The 20,680-nt window shown below is 36.6% G+C and overlaps 2 protein-coding genes across 2 annotated transcripts; one reads left to right on the top strand and one right to left on the bottom strand.

Moving 5' to 3' along the window:
• The first annotated feature begins 49 nt into the window (after nucleotides 1-49).
• Nucleotides 50-955, top strand: LOC133287363 (small heat shock protein, chloroplastic-like). The gene is made up of 2 exons (XM_061484956.1): nucleotides 50-310; nucleotides 413-955. The coding sequence occupies exons 1-2, from the start codon at nucleotides 94-96 to the stop codon at nucleotides 898-900; spliced, it is 705 nt and encodes a 234-aa protein (XP_061340940.1). The 5' UTR covers nucleotides 50-93; the 3' UTR covers nucleotides 901-955.
• A 139-nt stretch (nucleotides 956-1,094) lies between these two features.
• LOC133287361 (uncharacterized) lies at nucleotides 1,095-5,351 on the bottom strand. The gene is made up of 9 exons (XM_061484953.1): nucleotides 5,217-5,351; nucleotides 4,477-4,502; nucleotides 3,676-3,760; nucleotides 3,352-3,561; nucleotides 2,458-2,580; nucleotides 2,329-2,386; nucleotides 2,168-2,241; nucleotides 1,571-1,659; nucleotides 1,095-1,483 (listed from the first exon to the last, which is right to left on the bottom strand). Exons 1-9 carry the CDS (start codon nucleotides 5,298-5,300, stop codon nucleotides 1,414-1,416), a joined length of 819 nt encoding a protein of 272 aa, XP_061340937.1. The 5' UTR covers nucleotides 5,301-5,351; the 3' UTR covers nucleotides 1,095-1,413.
• Between the last annotated feature and the right edge of the window lie 15,329 nt (nucleotides 5,352-20,680).

Here is a 20,680-nt window from a genome sequence, read left to right as displayed (position 1 = left end):
TCCTATAAAATTCAATGCAAACGTCAACTACTCAATGTACTTTGTCTTACCATAGAACTAACTTCACTCTAGCATATTTCTCAAGCAGAAACAATGGCTTCAACTCTACAAAATATGAGTTTCTATGCCCCCACTTCACCTAGCAGAATGAACAAGTTTTCCAATGTCAAAATGCTGCCATTGTCAAGAACAAGGAATATAACTTTCTGCAACAATGTAAAGGCTATGTCAGCAGGTGAAGCAAACTTGCAGAGGACAAAGCAGCAGCAAGTGCAGCCAAAGATGAAGGTGCCACAACCTTCACCTAAAGGTAATTGAAAGAATAATAATTCACCAATTCTTTTTATTCCTTGATCAAACATTGAATTCAGTGACATAACAACTGACAAATGATTATTGTCTTTTTTTATAGAGCTGTTGAATCAGTTTCCAGTAGCAAGGACTATGCGACAAATGCTGGATACAATGGAGAGGATTGTGGAGGATCCTTTGGTTAACAGTAGAATTTCACCTTGGCTAGTTGCTGGAGATGATGAATACAGCAAGGGAAAGATTCCATGGGCAATAAAGGAAGGAGAGAAAGATTACAAAATGAGATTCAATATGCCGGGTATGAACAAGAATGATGTCAAGGTATGGATTGAAGAGAACATGCTGGTAGTGAAGGCAGAGAAGACACTTAGAGAGCATCATCAAGGTCAAGCAAATGGAAATGAAGAATTAAGTTCAGAACTTGAAGATTGGCCTGCCAATAGCTATGGTAGATACAAATACAGGATAGCCCTCCCAGAAAATATTGAGTTTGAAAAAATTAAGGCACAGGTCCAAGATGGTGTTCTTTACATGACAATTCCCAAAACCAACACCTATGCGAAAATAATTGACATAGATGTACAATAATCATAAGCTCATAATAAAGTTAAAGCTAGTTTACAGCTATATTCAGTTTTGTTTATCTGATTTCACTCTCTACACAACCTTGTTGACATATAATATCCAGCAGGAAATTCCCCAAAAAAATTTAAAGCAAGTCACTGTAGGTATGATGTACACATGCAGGATATGAATAGGTTTACAAATAAATCCTGATCAAGTTTGTAAACAAATTTAGAGAATACAATGTAGAGGTACACGTTATTCCTCTTGTTAGTGATGTCATGCACAATCAAATGCAAGTAGCAGATCCCTTTTTTTTTTTTTTTTTCACAACTCAGTTTACAAAGAATTAGTATTACAAATTAGAAAAACAGATGTCACATGAAGTTGGCGACCTCTTTCTTCCTTCAACTTCCAGTTGCAAATAGCAGGACGGTGTAAATTGGACTTCAAGTGCAGTTCTCGCTGTATTCATTAGCTAAACTTTTACTTTCTGAAAATGTAGGTTGAGAACTTCTATAGGAAAAATTCTGCCAATTAAGATGGCTTTTTCTTTCGGCTGGTTTGTGAGATACGCTTCAGCACTTGAGCTTCCCTTTTCATTCCTCTGTAATACAAAAGTACAAACCTTATTGGGGCCATTAGAAAGCTTCCTAAGGTACGGTCCATTGCCTAGAAGTTCTGAAATACATACCTCTGATATAAGTAAATGTAGAGATAGTAAAGTAGCAACAGCATCACAAGCAAAATGGAGGCAACTATGTAGAACACATTTGTTTTCTTCTGCACACATCAAGAAACCAGTTAATGATAATTTCTCTTAATTTTAGCCTTACATCTCAGTACACAATAGCAGTAGTAGGCAAGTGCAAATGTACATGGGAATTGCATCCCACAGACTCTTCCACCAGTCCACCACAAAGTTGCATATATCACGTTAATCTTAATTGTCTTCTCTTCATTGAGTCTTTCAGTGTGAAATCTATATCATAAGTTCCCTTATAACAAGGAAGTGGGAGTTTTGAAATTTACTATCCCTTATACAATTTTTAAAGTACATTCTTCAGTACTTTCTGAATCTTTAACTATAAATAAAGATTTCAGGAAATCGAACAGAACTCAAGTTAACAGGCAGAGTTGGACAAAAATCACAAGCACTGATAAAAGAATATAAAAAAAAACACTAAAAATACATACCAAAAACTCATGTACTTAACGGAACATACCAAAAAAAAAAAAAAAAATTGATGGGAAGGAAAAAACAATCAAGTGTATATTTAAGTTATATTACCCTGCGCCCTCTGGAGAAAGGTTTCCTACTTCCAGTGCAGCTGTGTGCATCACAGAATTGGTGCAAGAAAAATTCTGCCGAATTGTTAAAGTTAGAAAGCAGACTCACAAACTACCATAAATACACAACTTTTTTAAAGAATGAAGAAAACATTGTAATACCATGCAGTCGGCTTGTCACAGGGCCCTCGTTAACAGGAAAACAACTATCTGCTAAGCTCTATGAAAAGCAGGTAAATTAGAAACAGAGATATTTGGTTAGAGTAATTAATAGACAGACCAAAAGTTCACCTCACACAGATGTTTATTTCTAGCAGCAGCAGCAGGATTGCACTTTGATTTTTTTGACCCAGAATTCATTTCAAGGTCACAGTGTAGTGCACCACATACATCTGCTAAGCACCGGCTTTCATTCTGGATTGATCACAAACTATTTTATTTTCAGTTATTAATGCTACCAAATGACAGATTGAGCAAAGAAAGCTACCAAAATTTTCATATTTTGGGTTACTAATTCCAAAATTTTGAAAGATAAACAATTTAAACATCTTTCTGAAATATACAAGTGGTATCAAATATCATTTAGTGGCTACCAATTATGTTTAGGAAAGTTAAAAGAATCAAAGCACTACACAATTCCTTCCAACAAGTGTTTTTCCCTTAATTTCCTGTAGTCCTTCTAGGTCAAGAGGGGATCTAACAAATCATAGCAATCAACAGCAGGTTTCTCTATAGTAACCCTTGAAACTGAGATAGATATATAGACGTTAAAGAAGCTTAGCTTAAATTATGAGATTTAAAACTTGAAAACTGAAAGCAAAGATCTATTTTTTGGGGAAGTCTCAAGGTTTGGTTCACTCAATGAACTATTTCAGCTTTACTACCAACAGATTTTGTTCAGTTAGGGTTGCACAGCTCGACCAGTAGAACCTACACAAAGCAATAGTTAGCAGTCCTGGAGCTCAGTTTGGCACTTTTACAACCCCACTTTCCTAATGAAATGACAATAATAATGTCACAAAATATAACATTTATTAACTATATAATGTCTGATGGCATTCTGATTATTTCAGTGAAATCAAATTTTTACCTTTTAAAAGATATGCAAACTAGTTTTTCCACTAACAAGTCATTTTTCCATCAATGGAAGAAAAAGTAAACTGTATTGAACAAGAAGCATCATACCAAATTAAGTAAATCAGAATGTCTGTTGTCAAAATGCTGATCAAGATGTTTCTCTTCATAGAAACTTTTCTTACAGAACCCACACTGCCACTCATTTATATCTATGTGAAATTTATGTTGTTCCTGATCTCTGTAGATATCATTGTCAGGGTGAAACCTACATTTTCTTGAGATATGATATTTTTCTTTCTCCACAAAGGGCATCAAATACTGCAGAAAAAGTCATGTATCAGATACTGCACACTTATCATTTTTATCATATGATGCAAGTAGGTCACATAGTAGCATCAAGAGAGTCAATTTCTTTTGGATATATTCTAATACCTCTTGAATGATCTTCCAAGCTGCTCTACTTCTTTCTCTAGAGCAATGTATTCGATGATTATCACCCTGCTCCTGGTTCAGAGTTCTGAACAGTGACATTATATTAGCGATGACAATTCCTGAAAACAAGAAGCAAGAAAGGCACAAACATAGAGCCAAAGAAAGTAAAAGAAGCAAACAAATGAACAAAGCATATCAGTTACTGACATGAAACAAATGAAGGGGGTTTATCATGTACGAGTTTTTTAATTTATTTCTTGACATGCAAACTAAAAATGCTGTTCTCCTAGTAAACTGTATTGATGCTGTTCTTCACCAAGATGTAAAGAAGTTAATTTTGACCATAGTAGTTAATTGCACCGCAAGCCGCGCCGTATGGGCGTTGCAGTGCCTCTCCGCAAGAAACCGCACCGCGCCGCACCGGAATGCAATAGTGGCCACTGCGATCGCATTTGCGGCCAAATTGAGGTCATATTGCTGTCATAAAGCAAAATGTCAATCTTGTCCTAATTTTAAATGTGTAACAGAAAAAATCTAAGGGTTTTTTAGTCTATTCGCGTCTCTCTCTGTCACTTCTGCTATCTCTGCCTTTAAGAAATGTTTCTTTTTGTCCATATTTCTGTCATATATCTATTCCGCTATTTCTGCAATTGCAACCCGCTATAACGCTATAGCGTTTTTTGGGGTTGGCCGCGACATTGCCGCAATCCGCATTTGATAACTATGATTTTGACATGCAAACTAAAAATGCTGTTCTCCTAATCCAAAATACTTCCAATAATAAGCTTAAAACTCACTCACCTTCCAGCATTTGAATCTATATAACCCTGTAACAAAGAAACAATTGAAGGTTTATTTTTATATTATCATGGAAGTTTAAAAAAAAAAGTATGCGGAAGTTCGGAACAAAAGTAAAAAAGAGAAAACCAGGGCTTCACTTTGTAGCAAAAAGATGATTCCAACAAAATAGCACATATTACTAGTTTTGCGGTGATCCATTGAAAAACATACACATGAATCTTAAAACTCAAAAGGAGGTAGCAACATAATAAGAATAAAAACACAGCATGAAATTCTCATTTTTCTCAAGTAGAAAAATCACACATTAAGCTATTGATTGCTCCAGACACCAAACCAAGTCCTTACACAATTGCAATTCCATTCTATAGTACTTCAAATTCATGCAATCCAAACACTCGATGGAAACAAAATTAAATCTTCAGCAAAAAAAAAACGGATATAGCTACATAATAAGAATCAGAACACAGCAAGCAATTCACAATTCCCATTTCTCAAGTAGAAAATTCACACATTAAGCTATTGATTTTTCCACAAAACGAACCAAAGTTCCATGCACGATTGAATTTCCAATCAATGGTAATCCAAAACAGCCCATGATGCCCACAATTAAATTCAGTAAGAATCTCACCAAAAGAAAAGTGGGTATTTTCAATAATTTGGAAAAATTGACAAAAATACATAAAAGGATAATTTTTAATAATTACAAGGTCAGTGTGTAGAGCAGGTGAGGTTGAAGAAACCTTTGTGAGTTGCAGAGAAAGACAGAGGCAACAAACAATGCTGAACGCCACCAACCGATGATCCGAAACCCACATCAACTTCATTCTTCTCGTGGATTCTTGTTTCCTTCGAAATAAAAATGAAAATCTCCGAACCCACACTGAACCGAAAAGTTGAAACTTGCACACACAGAAGAAATGAAAATGCTTGCGCAGTCTCTGATCTGTTGGTACCAGAAACAGGAAACCCCGTTGGAATCGCGATAGTTTATCCTATCATAATAAGCCACGTGTCAAACCAATGGAATTGGGCGTTGGCACACTGTTTTTTTGACTTTTGTGGTTCAACCTTCGTTGACCTTTCTATTTACTTCAGGAAGGATACACTCGCCATTAAAACGTAACACTCGCCATTAAAGCTGCGTTGAAAGGTTTTTCAAAAAAAAAAAAAATGTATTACCATGCAACATTTAGTTTTTTTTTTTTTTTTTTAAACTCTTTCGGAAGAATATATTGAAATATATTTCTTATTTTCTTATTTTTATTAAAAACTTATTTGATTATTATAAAGAGAACGGATTCACTTACCACCAAAAATATTTAGTACTCTTACAACCAATTTAATTATTATTGATTTTCGTCAATCTAACGGTTATTGTAATAATCGAATAAAAATAAAATAATAGTAATAATAATCAAAATAATGATATATAATATAAAATAAAATAATGATAATAATAATATTGATAATAATAGATAAATAAATTATTATTATTATTATTATTAATAAATAAATAAATAAATAAATAAATTTTATTTATGTTACATGTGTGATTACATAAAATTATAAGGCCAACATTAAATGTAGTATATGATAAGTCTTATGATGAATACTATTAACTTATAAAATTTAAATAACATATGGTAAATATAATATTTAAATCTTAACCTGTAAATACAAGAATACATTATAAATATATATTATATCACTAACTGTAAATAATAACTAATATAACTATTAATATGAGACATTGACTAATTAATAAAATATTTAACTGAATGATAGATAAATTATAATAGATATGTACTGTTTTATTTATTAATTTAATATTATAACAACTGTTAATAAAATCATGTGTTTAAAATTATAAGAGAAATAAACTATACTAGTTAAAAATATTAATAATAATCAATAAATATATATTAAATTATTTTCTTAAAAAATTTAATCACAGTAATTATTTCTAATTAAATATTTACTAAACATCCCAAATTATTAGTTAAAAATAATAACAATACTATAGTTATTTTATAAGAATTAAATGAATATTATTTATTATTAAAATAAATAATATATAAAATAATATTATAATATATATATATATATATATATATATGGGGCAAGGAGGGGGCCACGTAGAACACCCCTCCAAAGCCACAATTGCCATGTTTTAATTAATGTGATGTAAGGTTAATGATGTAGCTATAGTGATGTAAAAAAAAGGAAAGAAAGAAAAACGAAAAAAGAAAGAAAGGTGTGATTCAACACCTAAACATCTAAATATATATTGGGTTTTATAATTCTCATTTAACATGAGAATTTGAATTTTCCTACACACACTTCGATTTCCGTACCAACGTGGGTCCTACACATAATTTTTTCTAACATACGGGTCCCACATACTTTTTGTCTCTACAACATGATTCAATTCTCATGTTGAATGAGAAATATAAAACCCATATATATTAGTTACAGCACTTCAAATTTCATTTGCATAAGGAGTGTTAGAAAATTTACGGAGAAGAACGTAATACGTAGGCGGAGAAGAACGTAATACGTAGGCGAAGAAGACGAAGAGATAATAGAAAAAAAAAGATAATATTGAGAGAGTAAAACTTTCTCTCTATTTTCTTCCTTCCAGTTATATTGTTTTCATTTATTTGTAACAATTTGTAATGCTGTTATTCTGTCAAAATATTTTTTAATTTCTTTTCTTATTTAATATTATTTGCATCTATAGTCCTACCTTAATCTTTCTTTTGATTTTATTCTACCTCTCATATTATTGTGATTTTCATCAAATTTTAAATTTTCCTTAGCAGTAAGATACAATAAATCATTTGGTACCAAATAAATATTAAGAGGATGTGTAAATTTTAACTGTATGTTACTGCTGTGAACTGACCCTCAAAAGTTTGGGATCAGCTAGTTAGGGTAAGGGACGACTTTTCATGGCTTGAGCTCCGCCATATCATAACTTTTCACAAGTAGGAGACACACAAAATTGGGAATTAAATTGACTATTAAATATTACACAATTTGTTATTATTATTTATTATTTGTGTTATTATTTCAGTTATGAAATGAATTTGGGAGATTGATATTTTCCATTATTATGGCTGGAAATGGTTATAGTTTAAACATCTCAATATTACTGAGAATTATCTCACATTTGTTTATTGTGTGTTAACCTTTCCAGAAAACCATTATGCCTAACTTATCTTTTTCGGAAGAAGGATGGACTGTGAATATTTATTTTTAAGACAATTGATGGGAATTTTACATAATAGTTGGAAACCAAGGAGCAGCAACCATATTCCTTGGAGGCAGTGTGGAGTCCTACACCTATAGGCTAGACTAGAATGAGAAGTATGTAGAATAAACATTGTAACCTGATGTAGTTAGGAATGTAATATATGTGTGGAACTGATGTAAAATATTTAGAGTGTAAAATATTTGTACTGATTTCCATCCATGTATAAAAAAATGAAGGATGTTAGTTGTAAGAACCTGCACCGTTAATTTAGGAAATTAATTAAATAAATATGAGAATTAAGAAATAATTCCATAATTGACCCTAATAATTAGGAAAAGGCTTAAATAATTATAGTAAGTGAATAAGAATGCTAAAAGTCGTTTTTCTAACGAAAAGTGCAGATACCGGATCTGCTCCACTGTATAAATGCGTACCGATGAAGTATCTCGGAGAATTATAAAAAGTGTGTATATGTCACTAGAAAAATATATAGGACTGACATAACAAGTTTCATGTCAATATAACGAGAACTGATGCCAGAACCGATACTGGCTAAGTAAAAACGCGTACCGGAAAGGTGCTGCGAAAATTAAAATTAAAATATGACAAATCTTAGAAAAATGAGTAGGTTCAAAATCCTAAGTTTGGGATTAAAATGCTAAGCGTAGCTATTTGTGCTAATACAGTATGATTAAATTTAATCCGCCTATAAATAGATTAGCACAGCTCCCTAGGTCGGAAATACCACTCCCTATACGTGCCTCCATTTCTGAGTTTGACACTCTCATGCTTGCCACCCCATTTCCTTAGAGAAAAATCATCAAAACTCACTCTTTTCCCTCGATTCTTCCCTCTAAATCATTGTAAACACTTGGTAGAGTGCATTGTGAGGTTGAAGGTCAGTTTTTGCTGGTTGTGGGTTCTGTTTGGGGAGGTTTAAGGTGTTGTTTTCTGAGTTGTTAGAAAGGAGACCTTTACTTGGCATTTTGAGCTTCAAGGTGTGACCTTTAAAGAGAAAGAACCATTGTGGTGTACTATTTTCGTGCACCTTCAAAGTCAGAACCTTTGGAACTGATCGGTGACCTCCAAGAGCAATCTTTTCTGAGTTTTGAACCTTGGGTAAGCTTCACCAACCTTGATCATGAGTTTTAGTTATTTAAAAGTTGAGTCTTGGCATGTTAATAAGTTAAACAAGTAACCAACCTAAACATGGATCTAAAAGGGTTTAAAGATGCATGCTTGGACGTTTTAATGGGTTGAAAACTGAACCTTTGGAGTGATATCTCGCAAAATGCAAAAACTGCATTTTGTCGCAAAATATCCGGATATGATATCTGGATATTGATATCCGGATATGGGGTCTTGTGATATCCGCATATGGATATCCGGATACGTATCCATATATGGATATCCGGATACGTATCCATATATGGATATCCGGATATGATATCCGGATATGGATATCCGGATATGGATATCCGGATATGGCCCCGACATATATCCGGATATTCTGGGTTTTCGAGGACAGTAAGGGTACTGTTCATACAGAATGACATTTTGAGTTTGTGGACCCATGTTTGGTCAATGTGGACTTCTGTAATAACTAAACTAAGTCAGAATCAAAGTGATTAAGGGCTTGTGGCTTTGTGAGAACCTAAAGACATGAAACATAAAGAAAAGGCGTTGTCTTTATGTCATATGCTTGTAGAGTATGATTATTGGCCCAAACAGATTGTGATTGTGCTGTGTGTGGACTTTGAGCGGGTGTGGACCTTGGATTGGTTCGATTGCTTAGAGGTAAGCTTTCGTGTCATTGGTTCAGCCATTGTTGGTTCCACCATACCCCATGGAGGGATGGTTTTATGCATGATGTGTTTTCATGTATTGATTTATTGAAAGTTGTTGAGCTGTTAAGTGCAAATGCCATATGATATGTATGTGGTGTTCGCCTAGACGGGATTAGGTTCCTGTGGGCAAGTACGACATTATCGTGTACTATTGTGGGTTGTAGACGTACGTACAACCTACACTTCCTCTGATCAGTAGTGTAAGAACCCGCACCGTTAATTAAGGAATTTAATTAATAAATTATGAGAAAATAGGAAATGATTCCATAATTGACCCTAATAATTATTATGAGGCTTTAATAATTATAGTAAGTGGGTAATATTGCTGAAAATCGCTTTTCGGAAGAAAAGTGCAGATACTGGTTCTGCTAGTCGGTATAAATGAGTACCAAAAAAGTATCCCGGAAAATTAAAGTAAGTGCATTTTAATTACTAGAATAATATGTAGGACTTGTAAAACGAGTGTCAAGTCCAGATAATGAGAACTGGTGCTAGAAATCGGTACAGGCTTGGAAAAGCGCGTACCGGAAAGGTGCTCAGAAAATTATAAGAAAAATATGATAAATCTTAGAAAATTATGTAGTTTCATAATCCAAAGTTTGGGATTAAAATGCTAAGTGTAGCAATTAAAGTTAATACTGTGTGTTTAAGTGACTTGTGGCTATAAATACTCATTTCGAAGGGCACAATGGCCTAGAAAACAGATTTTGAACGTGAGAGTTGAGGGTGGCTGATAAGCTTGGCTGACTTGTGGGGTTTCTTCTCCATTTTGGGTCCAAGGCACTTCCTTTCTTGTTTTTCCTTCATTCTTCCTTTGTAAACACTTGAGAGTGAGCTTAGTGAGGGAGAATGGTGCTTTTCTCTGAGTGCTCAGCCACTGTTGGTGAGAGTTTTGGGGCTGACTTGGTTGGCTTGGTTGTGGAAGCTTGAGTTGGGCATTTTGTTGCTTAAAGAAGCAACCTTTGGGTAGAAAGGTCAAGTCTTGGTGTAGTATTTTCGTACACCATATTCCCAGTAGCTGTTGAAGCTGTTTTGGGAGCTTCATGAGCAGTTGACCCTCTGTTTTGGCCTTTGGTATGTATACCAACCTTTGATCATGAGTTTAATGCTTAAAAATGAAAGCTTGATGCATGTTAAGGCTTAAAGATGATAACTTGTTGTTGGGTAATGTTGAACACACCTAGAAATGCATGTTTAGGTGCTTTAAATCGTTAAAAACCCAACCTTGGATGGATATCTTCACAATAATGCAGAACTGCATTCTGTCGTGAAATATCCGGATATCTGCCCGATGAATATCCGGATATGTGATATCCGGATATGGGGTTTTGGATATCCGGATATTTGGTATCCGGATATGGGATTCCGGATATCCGGATATTGGATATCCGGATATGCACAGTGAGATATCCGGATATTGAATATCCGGATATGGTCCCGAGGAATATCCGGATATTCTGGGATTTCGAAGAACAGTAGCTGTGCTGTGAGGACAGTAGGCTATTGGGGGTTTGTAGACCCTAGATTGATGAAGTTGAACTTCTGTTTTAATTAAACTAAGTCAGAATCAAGTGATTAAGGGCTTATGGCTTGGTGAGAAGCCTTAAGACATAAAGCGTAATGAAAAGGCGTTGTCTTTAATTTGTATGCATGTGGTACATGTTATTGATTTATATTTGGTACATATCAGATTGTGATCTGCTGTGATCTGACTTTGAGCTTGTGGCATTGGATAGCTAGCTTAGAGGTAAGCTTTCGTGTCCTCGGTTTAGCCATGTTGTGGTTCCACCATGTCCCATGGGGGTATGGTTTATGCATGCTCTGTACATGCTTTTGGATATTTGATATGTTGATTGAACTTTACATGTAATGGCTTTTAATATGCATGTGTTGTTTCATCTTGACGGGAAGCCTGAGTATGTAGCGCCATACAAGACGGTGTACCGGGGTGAATGCAAGTGGTACTTGCACGGTGTGTAGGTGATAGACGTATACCTGCACTGTCTCTGGCCAGTAGATTAGTATTGACACACATGGCATGATTATCTGCTGCATTGCATTGTTTTAGAAATGATAAATGATAAACTGCTTTTGAACTTATATTGCACATGTAAGTGAGCTTGGGGTGGAAGATCCTTGAGGATGCACTGTCTTACTGAGATTTCTAGTTTAGAGATCTTACCCCACGTTTGGGGAATGCTTATTTCAGGATCAGGTAGTATGGGTACTGATGCCTCAGGCGGCAGGAGGCTGGAGCTTAGCTTATTATGTTTTACTGCTTTATGTTAGCATGACTGGATTTGGATGCTGTTTATGCTTTCCGCTATTTATGATATGTTGTTGTTGAGACTGATGTTGGGCATGTTGCCTTATTTGAGTGAGCATGGGGATTGTCCATAACACTTTCTGTTAGTACTTTTTAGATTGGAGTTGTATAAACTGTTAGATGATCCGGTCTATGTTGTTGTAGTTCCGTGACTAGAGCCACACTTATATTATCTATGTTATGAGGTATTTCAGTTAGCTGTTTTATTGCAATTACATACATGCGATGTTTTATTAATTGATTATTAAGCAAGTTGGTAACGTTAATGGCATCATAATTGAAAAGAAAAAGTAATTCCGCATTTTTAATTAAGCGCAGCTTAATACGATATTATGATAACATTGCCGGATATATACGGGGTGTTACAAGTAGAATAGTTAATACACATGACATGATGATATGTTGCATTACACTGATTTTGGAACTTATATGATATTATTGCTTTTGAACTTATATTGCACATGTAAGTGAGCTTGAGGTGGAGAAATCCTTGAAGACCCCTTGCCTTACTGAGATTTCTGTTTAGAGATCTCTTCCCACGTTTGGGGCACATATTTCAGGTTCAGGTAACTCGGGGGTTGAGACCTCGGGCGGCAGGAGGCCGGAGCTGAGTTAGATATTGCTGATTATATTGTGATGCTTAGTGCTGTTATGTTCTTCCTTTATGATTATGTTGTTATTGATGAGACTCTGTTGGGCTTTGTTGCCTTATTTGGTGAGCATGGGGGTTGTCCATGCCACATTGATTGACTATGTCTTGTTTTAGATTCGAGTTGTTTTAATGTAGCAGGATTATGTCCGGACTACGTGTTGTAGATCCGTGACTTAGATACTCACCTTTATTTATATATTGAGGTTATCCAGTGTAGATAGTTGCTTATTTGCAATTACATAAAGGCAATATTTTGAAAGTGATTAAGTGATCAACTTGGTAATTGATAATGATGTCATAATTGAAAAGAAAAAGACATTCCGCATATTTAATTAAGCGTGGCTTAATACGATAACATGATAACAAACTGGTACACACGGGGTGTTACATTTTATTGTATCAGAGCACTTTCTAGGGAAAAGCCTGTATGTATTGCAATAACTTAGGTCGTTTTGCTGTCTTGTGTGTTTCTCTGTTTAGTGTTCCTATGATGATGCAATTGTGACCACATTGCGTGGGCCTGATCCACTCATTCTATGTGTAACTTGTGCAGAGTCATGGTAATGCCTAGGAGAAACTGAGAGACGAACGAGGATCAGCCTGATCCTGTCCTGACTGCATTAGTTGAGATGCAGGCGGCTAGACTAGCCGATCAGGAGGCCGCTAGATTGGCCAACTTGGCAATGATGAACGTCGTTCGAGAGGCGAACTGGAAGGCCACAAAAGATGTTCTTGAGGCGAACAAGCTAACAAACATGACCATGATGGGGGTCATGTTGGAGGAAATGCGGGCTGGCCGCAATGAGGGTCAGTTTCCACCGCCACCACCATCACCGCCTCCACCTAGTCTTCAGGATGAGAGCCTGAGTCACGTTGAGGGTGCCATTCCTCTTACTGGGTAGATGGAACCCTACTTGGAGCCTGCTGAGGATCGTGATGTGATTGATCGTCGGCTTAATGCTTTCCGCAAGCATAAGCCACCTTCCTTTGATGGATCTTATGATCCTAGTGCTGCTGCAAGATGGCTACAGGCGCTGGATAAGATCTTCAGAGTCATACAATGCACTGACCCGCAGAACTTGATGTTCGCCACGTATATGCTGGAGGGCGATGCACATGAGTGGTGGATGAACACCTCTCATGCCTTTGAGATGCAGGGTCATGTCATGACATGGCCATTCTTTGAGGACTGTTTCCTTGGGATGTATTTCCCATACGATGCTCAGGAGAGCAAGCAGGGAGAGTTCGACAGATTGATGCAGGGCTCGTTGTCTGTTGACAAGTACTTGGCTAAGTTCAATGAACTGGTCAAGTTTGCGCATTTCAGGATCACTATGCCTACTCCGACGTTCTTCGCTGCTAAGTTCCGTAGGGGACTTAATGAGGAGTTAGCTGATCGCATTACTGGAGCAGCATCAAGAGATTTTGGGACACTGGTACAGCAGTGTCGGGACATCGAGGATGTCTGTATTACGAGTAAGGCTAAGAGATCCAAGATTGCTGATGTGAAGGGAACTGATAGTTCCACTTCCTGGAGAGACAGGAAGTTTGGGGGAAAAGGCAAAGAAAAGCAGTTGGCGGCTAGGCAAGCGCTAAATCAGTTTAAGAGGACTTTCACTTAGGGGAGTACAGTGACACGAGATGTCGAACTTGCACAAATTAATTAAATCAGGTTTATTAAAATTTTGTAGTAAAGCGTCAACCTGAGTCGTCTTTCAAGGAGTTTGCAATGAACTCAATCGCTCAATTATAAAAAAATAAAAATAAAATAATTAAAATGGAAACCAAATGAAAACGGAAACCAAATAAAAATGGAAACTAAATAAAAAGAGAAAATAAGGAGAAGCGGAAATTAAAGAAAAACGAAAACTAAAATGGGGGTTGGAATATGATTGTAAATTTAAACGAAAATGAAAAAAAAGAATAATCAAATTAAAAGCAATTAACCCAAGAATTAGGGTTCCAAAGATATCTATCATTGGACAAATAATTACCAAATCGTGATTGATCTCAATTGAATCAGAATCCTTATTTCCAATTGAGAACCCTCTCTAAGCGATCACTTAGCGTTTGGTCGAATACGGCGCGTCTACTCACGGAATCGTGGAGTATCAACCCGTTCGACTTGAGTTCATTGGGTTAATCAACCTAACCATTAAATCCAATGGTTAATCTCTTTCCTAAGAACGCAATCGCATATCTCATATTGAACACCCACAATCGCGCGATGTCAAACCGAGTTAGAAAGATAAACGAATTTGGTTCAAGATGAGGCGCAGGTCCTCAGGATTCAACCATGGAATCCTCAACGCTTGGGTTGATTAAAGAAAAGAGGAGAGAGAAAAGACGAAAATTCTCTTAATTTCAAAACTGTAAAATTCAAATTCAAACGAAAGATCATCCACAAGGTCCTTACTCTTGCCCTTTTAACTCCTAATCAAGCTAGGCTTCGGGCTCTACAAATTCAACCCAAAATAAAAGGAAACAAAACAGAAATAATGGCTCTGGGCCTCATGTACATTGGGTTCAAAATTATAACTTAATCCAATCGTCAAAATAAATTTCCAGCAAAACACGTCCATCTTGGGCTCATGTTTCGACCATCTTTCTGTCCGAATTGGGCTTCAGTAGCTGAAATTGCAATTGTATCCCTTCCTATTAGATGCAAAACGCAACAAGAACGGAGTTAATCAGACATCTGTAGAGTGAGATATGACCAAAATACAAAAGTAGTGTAAATCTGGAAAATTATGACGAAAATCAATTAAACTCAATTAAAATCTAGAATTCTGATTTGACCCAAAAGACCTTTATTTAATTGAAATAAAACCTAAAAATACCAACTAAGAGTAATAAATAAGTGTAACAAAATATGTGTTATCAAATTCCCCCATACTTATCTTTTTGCACTCCTGGGCAAAAACTAAAATAGAAAGCAAAGACTAAGATCAACCAATCCCGGCTAACAATTACCAAGTATACAAAAAATATACAAAGATCACAAGTCTTCAACAGATTAACCAATCAGGACAAAAATTTTCTAATCTCAAATCACAAGACTTGCTAATTTCAACTGTACATGCCAATTACCGAAAATGGTTCCTTACAGTATGCTCTCAATATTTTTCTCTCAAGTGTATCAGGTAATCAGTGTATCACTCAAATCTACTCAAGAAAATCATTCTATTATAGGCTTGCTCAAATTCTACTTCTCCACTGCTACTAACACATGCATGCACAAATCAATAGGGCTTTATGCAGGGTAGTAATGGGGCTGAGGTGAAGGTATGGATAAAATATGGAAAAAAAGGTTAAACACCCTAGAAATCTACAAGAGCAAAAGTTAATAACGACACTAAGAAAATAAAACAAAGATAATGAAAAGATAGAAATAAACATATATATATTTGTTTATTTTTTTATTTTTTATTTTTTTTGCTTTTTTTTAACTTTTTATTTTTTTGCTTTTTATTTTTTGAATCAATACAGTAAAATCACATAGCAGAAAAGAATCAAATGATCACCCCCCACACTTAAATTTTTGCACGTCTCGGGCAAACTCCCACACTTAAACACAACATCACAATGAAAACCAATGCTCAGTAAATCTCTAGGGTGTGGAATTAATTGGTTTTTCACTTAGGCTAGTAATGTGGCTTAAGAAACAAAGGATATAAAGACTCAAATGGGCTCACCAAGGTATAATAATGTAAGGGATGGATATCTGGCTAAAGGGAAAAATAAAAGAAAAATGCCTCTATCATATTCATGCATATCAATGAAAAATGCAGTTTCAAAAAGAACAAGATCAAGTTCTAGAGAATAAAGATCACGAGCAGAAACACACAAGAAAGAGAGAATGGAAAAAGATATAATCCATTCATACAGGCCCAAAATCTCACAAGGGTAAAACCAAATTACGCAACCAGCATAACAATATCAGTCAACAAGTAATATAATCCAAGAGTCAAGAATTAAGCCTGATTCGAATAATCTATCAAAAGAAATATGTCCAAGTTCATTCCATGTATAACTCAACAATTATCAGAAAGAAAAGGAAAATCCACTTATTGACAATTAAAGTTGAAATAAATAAAAAAATACAAAGAAAAAGGAAATAAAGAAAAAGGAAAAGAAGACTCCATATCCTCCTTAGGGAAGGTAAGTGGCATCAGTGAGCCTGGTTTGTGCCTCCACAAGCTGTTGTTGGAGTCCCTCATAAAAAGGCTTGAAGCAATGTTCATCCACATGTGAAGATCCTCTCAGTCTGCTTACCACACCACACCATATGATTAATTTTATGCATAATAGAAACAAAAGGAAAAAGAGGGTAAAGAACGATAGAGAACAATGCAAACTCCCCGGCAACGGTGCCAAATTTGACACGAGCTGTCGAACTCGCACAAATTAATTAAATCAGGTTTATTAAAATTTTGTAGTAAAGCGTCAACCTGAGTCGTCTCTCAAGGAGTTTGCAATGAACTCAATCGCTCAATTATAAAAAAATAAAAATAAAAATAAAAATGGAAACCAAATGAAAACGGAAACCAAATAAAAATGGAAACTAAATAAAAAGAGAAAATAAGGAGAAACGAAAAATTAAAGAAAAACGGAAACTAAAATGGGGGGTTTGAATATGATTGTAAATTTAAACAAAAATGAAAAAAAAAAGAATAATCAAATTAAAAGCAATCAACCCAAGAATTAGGATTCCAAAGATATCCATCATTGGACAAATAATTACCAAATCGTGATTGATCTCAATTGAATCAGAATCCTTATTTCCGATTGAGAACCCTCTCTAAGCGATCGCTTAGCGTTTGGTCGAATACGGCGCGTCTACTCACGCAATCGCGGAGTATCAACCCGTTCGATTTGAGTTCATTGGGTTAATCAACCTAACCATTAAATCCAATGGTTAATCTCTTTCCTAAGAACGCAATCGCATATCTCAGATTGAACACCCACAATCGCGCGATGTCAAACTGAGTTGGAAAGAGAAACGAATTTGGTTCAAAATGAGGCGCAGGTCCTCAGGATTCAACCATGGAATCCTCAACCCTTGGGTTGATTAAAGAAAAGAGGAGAGAGAAAAGACGAAAATTCTCTTAATTTCAAATCTGTAAAATTCAAATTCAAACGAAAGATCATCCACAAGGTCCCCACTCTCGCCCTTTTAACCCCTAATCAAGCTGGGCTTCGGGCTCTACAAATCCAACCCAAAATAAAAGGAAACAAAAAAAAAATGGCTCTGGGCCTCATGTACATTGGGTTCAAAATTATAACTTAAGTCCAATCGTCAAAATAAATTTCCAGCAAAACACGTCCATCTTGGGCTCAGGTTTCGACCATCTTTTTGTTCGAATTGGGCTTCAGTAGCTGAAATAGAAATTGTAGCCCTTCCTGTTAGCTGCAAAAAGCAATAAGAAAGGAGTTAATCAGACATATGTAGAGTGAGATATGGCCAAAATACGAAAGTAGTGTAAATCTGGAAAATTATGACGAAAATCTATTAAACCCAATTAAAATCTAGAATTCTGATTTGACCCAAAAGACCTTTATTTAATTGAAATAAAAACTAAAAATACCAACCAAGAGTAATAAACAAGTGTAACAAAATATGTATTATCATACAGCGAGACCTCCTGCTCCCAAATGCACGGGGTGTGGGAAGGTTCATGTGGGGCCGTGTGCTACCGGCCAGGTGATATGTTTCTAGTGTGACAAGAAGGGCCATTATTCCAGAGAGTGTCTGTCGTTGACGGCGAGAGCTGCAGCGGTTCAGGCAGTTCCACTTCAGATGATTCCTCTACCACCTACAACGGCTCCTGCAGTGCCACCTGCTACCGGCCATGTGTATACCTTGGATTGCCAGCAGTCGGAGAGAGCTTTGAACCTTGTCAGAGGTACTGTTTTCATTGGTGGATCTTCTGTTGATGTCTTATTTGACTCTGGGGCTACACATTCATTTATTGCTGTGGGGCTTGAGTTTCCCATTACTGTGCTTTCTACACCGTTGCGGGTGACCACCGCCGCCGGAGAAAAGTGTATTACCTCCACTGTTCATCGAGATGTCGTGTTTCAGTGGGATGGCCGTGATTTTTTGGTAGATCTGATAGGATTGCCTATGTTCAATCTGGAGATTATTCTGGGCATGGATTGGTTATCCAGAAATTGTGTGATGCTTGACTGTTGCGCCAAGCGAGTTGTGATGTCTCCGGGTGATTCCACAGCCAGTTGCTCGCCTTTTATTTCATTGTTGCAGACTAGGAGAGCCTTGAGAGCAGGGGAATTTGGATATGTCATGTTGGGAGGTTTGGTGAGTAGCTCACAGGAGGATATCGCTGGCATTCCTGTGGTGAGGGAATTCCTCGAAGTATTTCCCGAGGAGATTCCTGAGTTTCAGCCACAGCAGGAGATAGAGTTCTCCATAGACTTGTTGCCTGGTGTGGAGCCTATTTCATTAGCTCCATATCGGATGTCGCCACCAGAGTTGGCTGAGCTGAAGAAGCATATTGAGGTTCTTTCAGCGAAAGACTTCATTCGATCGAGTGTGTCTCTATGGGGAGCACCGATCATCTTTGTGAAAAAGAAAGATAGGACTATGCGATTGTGCACCGATTACAGGCAGCTGAACAAGGTGACAATCAAGAACAAGTATCATATTCCGCGTATTGATGATCTGTTGGATCAGCTGAAGGGCGCTTGTGTGTATTCGAAGATTGATCTTCGGTCCAGATACCATCAGATTCAGGTGAAGCCGGAGGATGTCCCGAAGACCGCATTTCGTTCGAGATACGGTCATTATGAGTATTTGGTGATCCCGTTCGGACTCACCAATGCACCCGCAGTGTTCATGGATTCATGAACATGATTTTCCAGCCGTACCTGGATCAGTTTGTGATCGTCTTCATTCACGATATCTTGATATACTCCAAGACGGAGGAAGAGCATGCAGAGCACTTGAGGATTGTGTTGCAAGTGCTGAAGGAGAAAAAGCTTTATGCTAAGCCTTCGAAGTGTGAGTTTTGGCTCAAGTCTGTGAAGTTTCTTGGGCATGTGATTTCTGCTGAGGGAGTTGCAGTTGACCCGAACAAGATTGAGGTCGTGCTTGATTGGGAGAGGCCCAAGACGGTTACTGAAGTGAGGAGTTTTCTGAGTTTGGCAGGTTATTACCGGAGGTTCATCAAGGGATTCTCCATGTTGGTTCTGCCATTGACTCGCCTTACCCGGAAGAAGACTCCATTTGTGTGGACTCACGAGTGTGAGGAATGTTTTCAGGAGTTGAAGGAGAGACTGACGACTGCACCTGTGTTGGTCCTTCTTGATCCTGCTGAGGAAGTTGAGTTGTACACTGACGCCTCCGGAAAGTAACTGGACTGTATGTTGATGCAGTTGGGCAAAGTGATTGCCTATGCTTCAAGGCAATTGAAGCCTCATGAGGAGAACTGTAACACCCCGTATATATCCGGTAATGTTATCATAATATCGTGTTAAGCTGCGCTTAATTAAAAATGCGGAATTACTTTTTCTTTTCAATTATGATGTCATTAACATTACCAACTTGCTTAATAATCAATTAAATAAACATCGCTTGTATGTAATTGCAATAAAACAGCTAACTGAAATACCTCATAACATAGATAATATAAGTGTTGCTCTAGTCACGGAACTACAACAATGTAGACCGGACCATCTAACAGTTTATACAACTCCAATCTAAAAGTACTAACAGAAAGTGTCATGGACAATCCCCATGCTCACTCAAATAAGGCAACATGCCCAACATCAGTCTCAACAACAACATAAAGATAAAAGGCATAAAACATAATCAGCATCAATATCCAGTCGTGCTAACAAATAAGCAGAAACAACATAATCAGCTAAGCTCCGGCCTCCTGCCGCCTGAGGCATCAGTACCCATACTACCTGATCCTGAAATAAGCATTCCCCAAACGTGGGGTAAGATCTCTAATCTAGAAATCTCAGTAAGTGAGTCCTCAAGGATCTTCCAGCCCAAGCTCACTTACATGTGCAATATAAGTTCAAAAGCAGTTTATCATTTATCATTTCTAAAACAATGCAATGCAGCAGATAATCATGCCATGTGTGTCAATACTAAT

Source organism: Gastrolobium bilobum, unplaced genomic scaffold (assembly GCF_033153095.1).
Source record: "Gastrolobium bilobum isolate Gb01-03AN ecotype WA unplaced genomic scaffold, APGP_CSIRO_Gbil_v1 utg11218, whole genome shotgun sequence".
In the NCBI taxonomy this organism is placed as follows: Eukaryota; Viridiplantae; Streptophyta; class Magnoliopsida; order Fabales; family Fabaceae; genus Gastrolobium; species Gastrolobium bilobum.
This window is presented reverse-complemented; position numbering and strand designations above follow the sequence as displayed.

Excerpts from the sequence above, each read along its gene's own strand:
- LOC133287361 (XM_061484953.1), bottom strand. The coding sequence starts at position 5,300 with ATGAAGTTGATGTGGGTTTCGGATCATCGGTTGGTGGCGTTCAGCATT. Across the intron at positions 3,562-3,675 it reads CTTGGAAGATCATTCAAGAG|TATTTGATGCCCTTTGTGGA; the intron begins GTATTAGAATAT and ends CTTTTTCTGCAG. Across the intron at positions 2,242-2,328 it reads TGTGACAAGCCGACTGCATG|AATTTTTCTTGCACCAATTC; the intron begins GTATTACAATGT and ends ACAATTCGGCAG.
- LOC133287363 (XM_061484956.1), top strand. The coding sequence starts at position 94 with ATGGCTTCAACTCTACAAAATATGAGTTTCTATGCCCCCACTTCACCT. Across the intron at positions 311-412 it reads GCCACAACCTTCACCTAAAG|AGCTGTTGAATCAGTTTCCA; the intron begins GTAATTGAAAGA and ends CTTTTTTTATAG.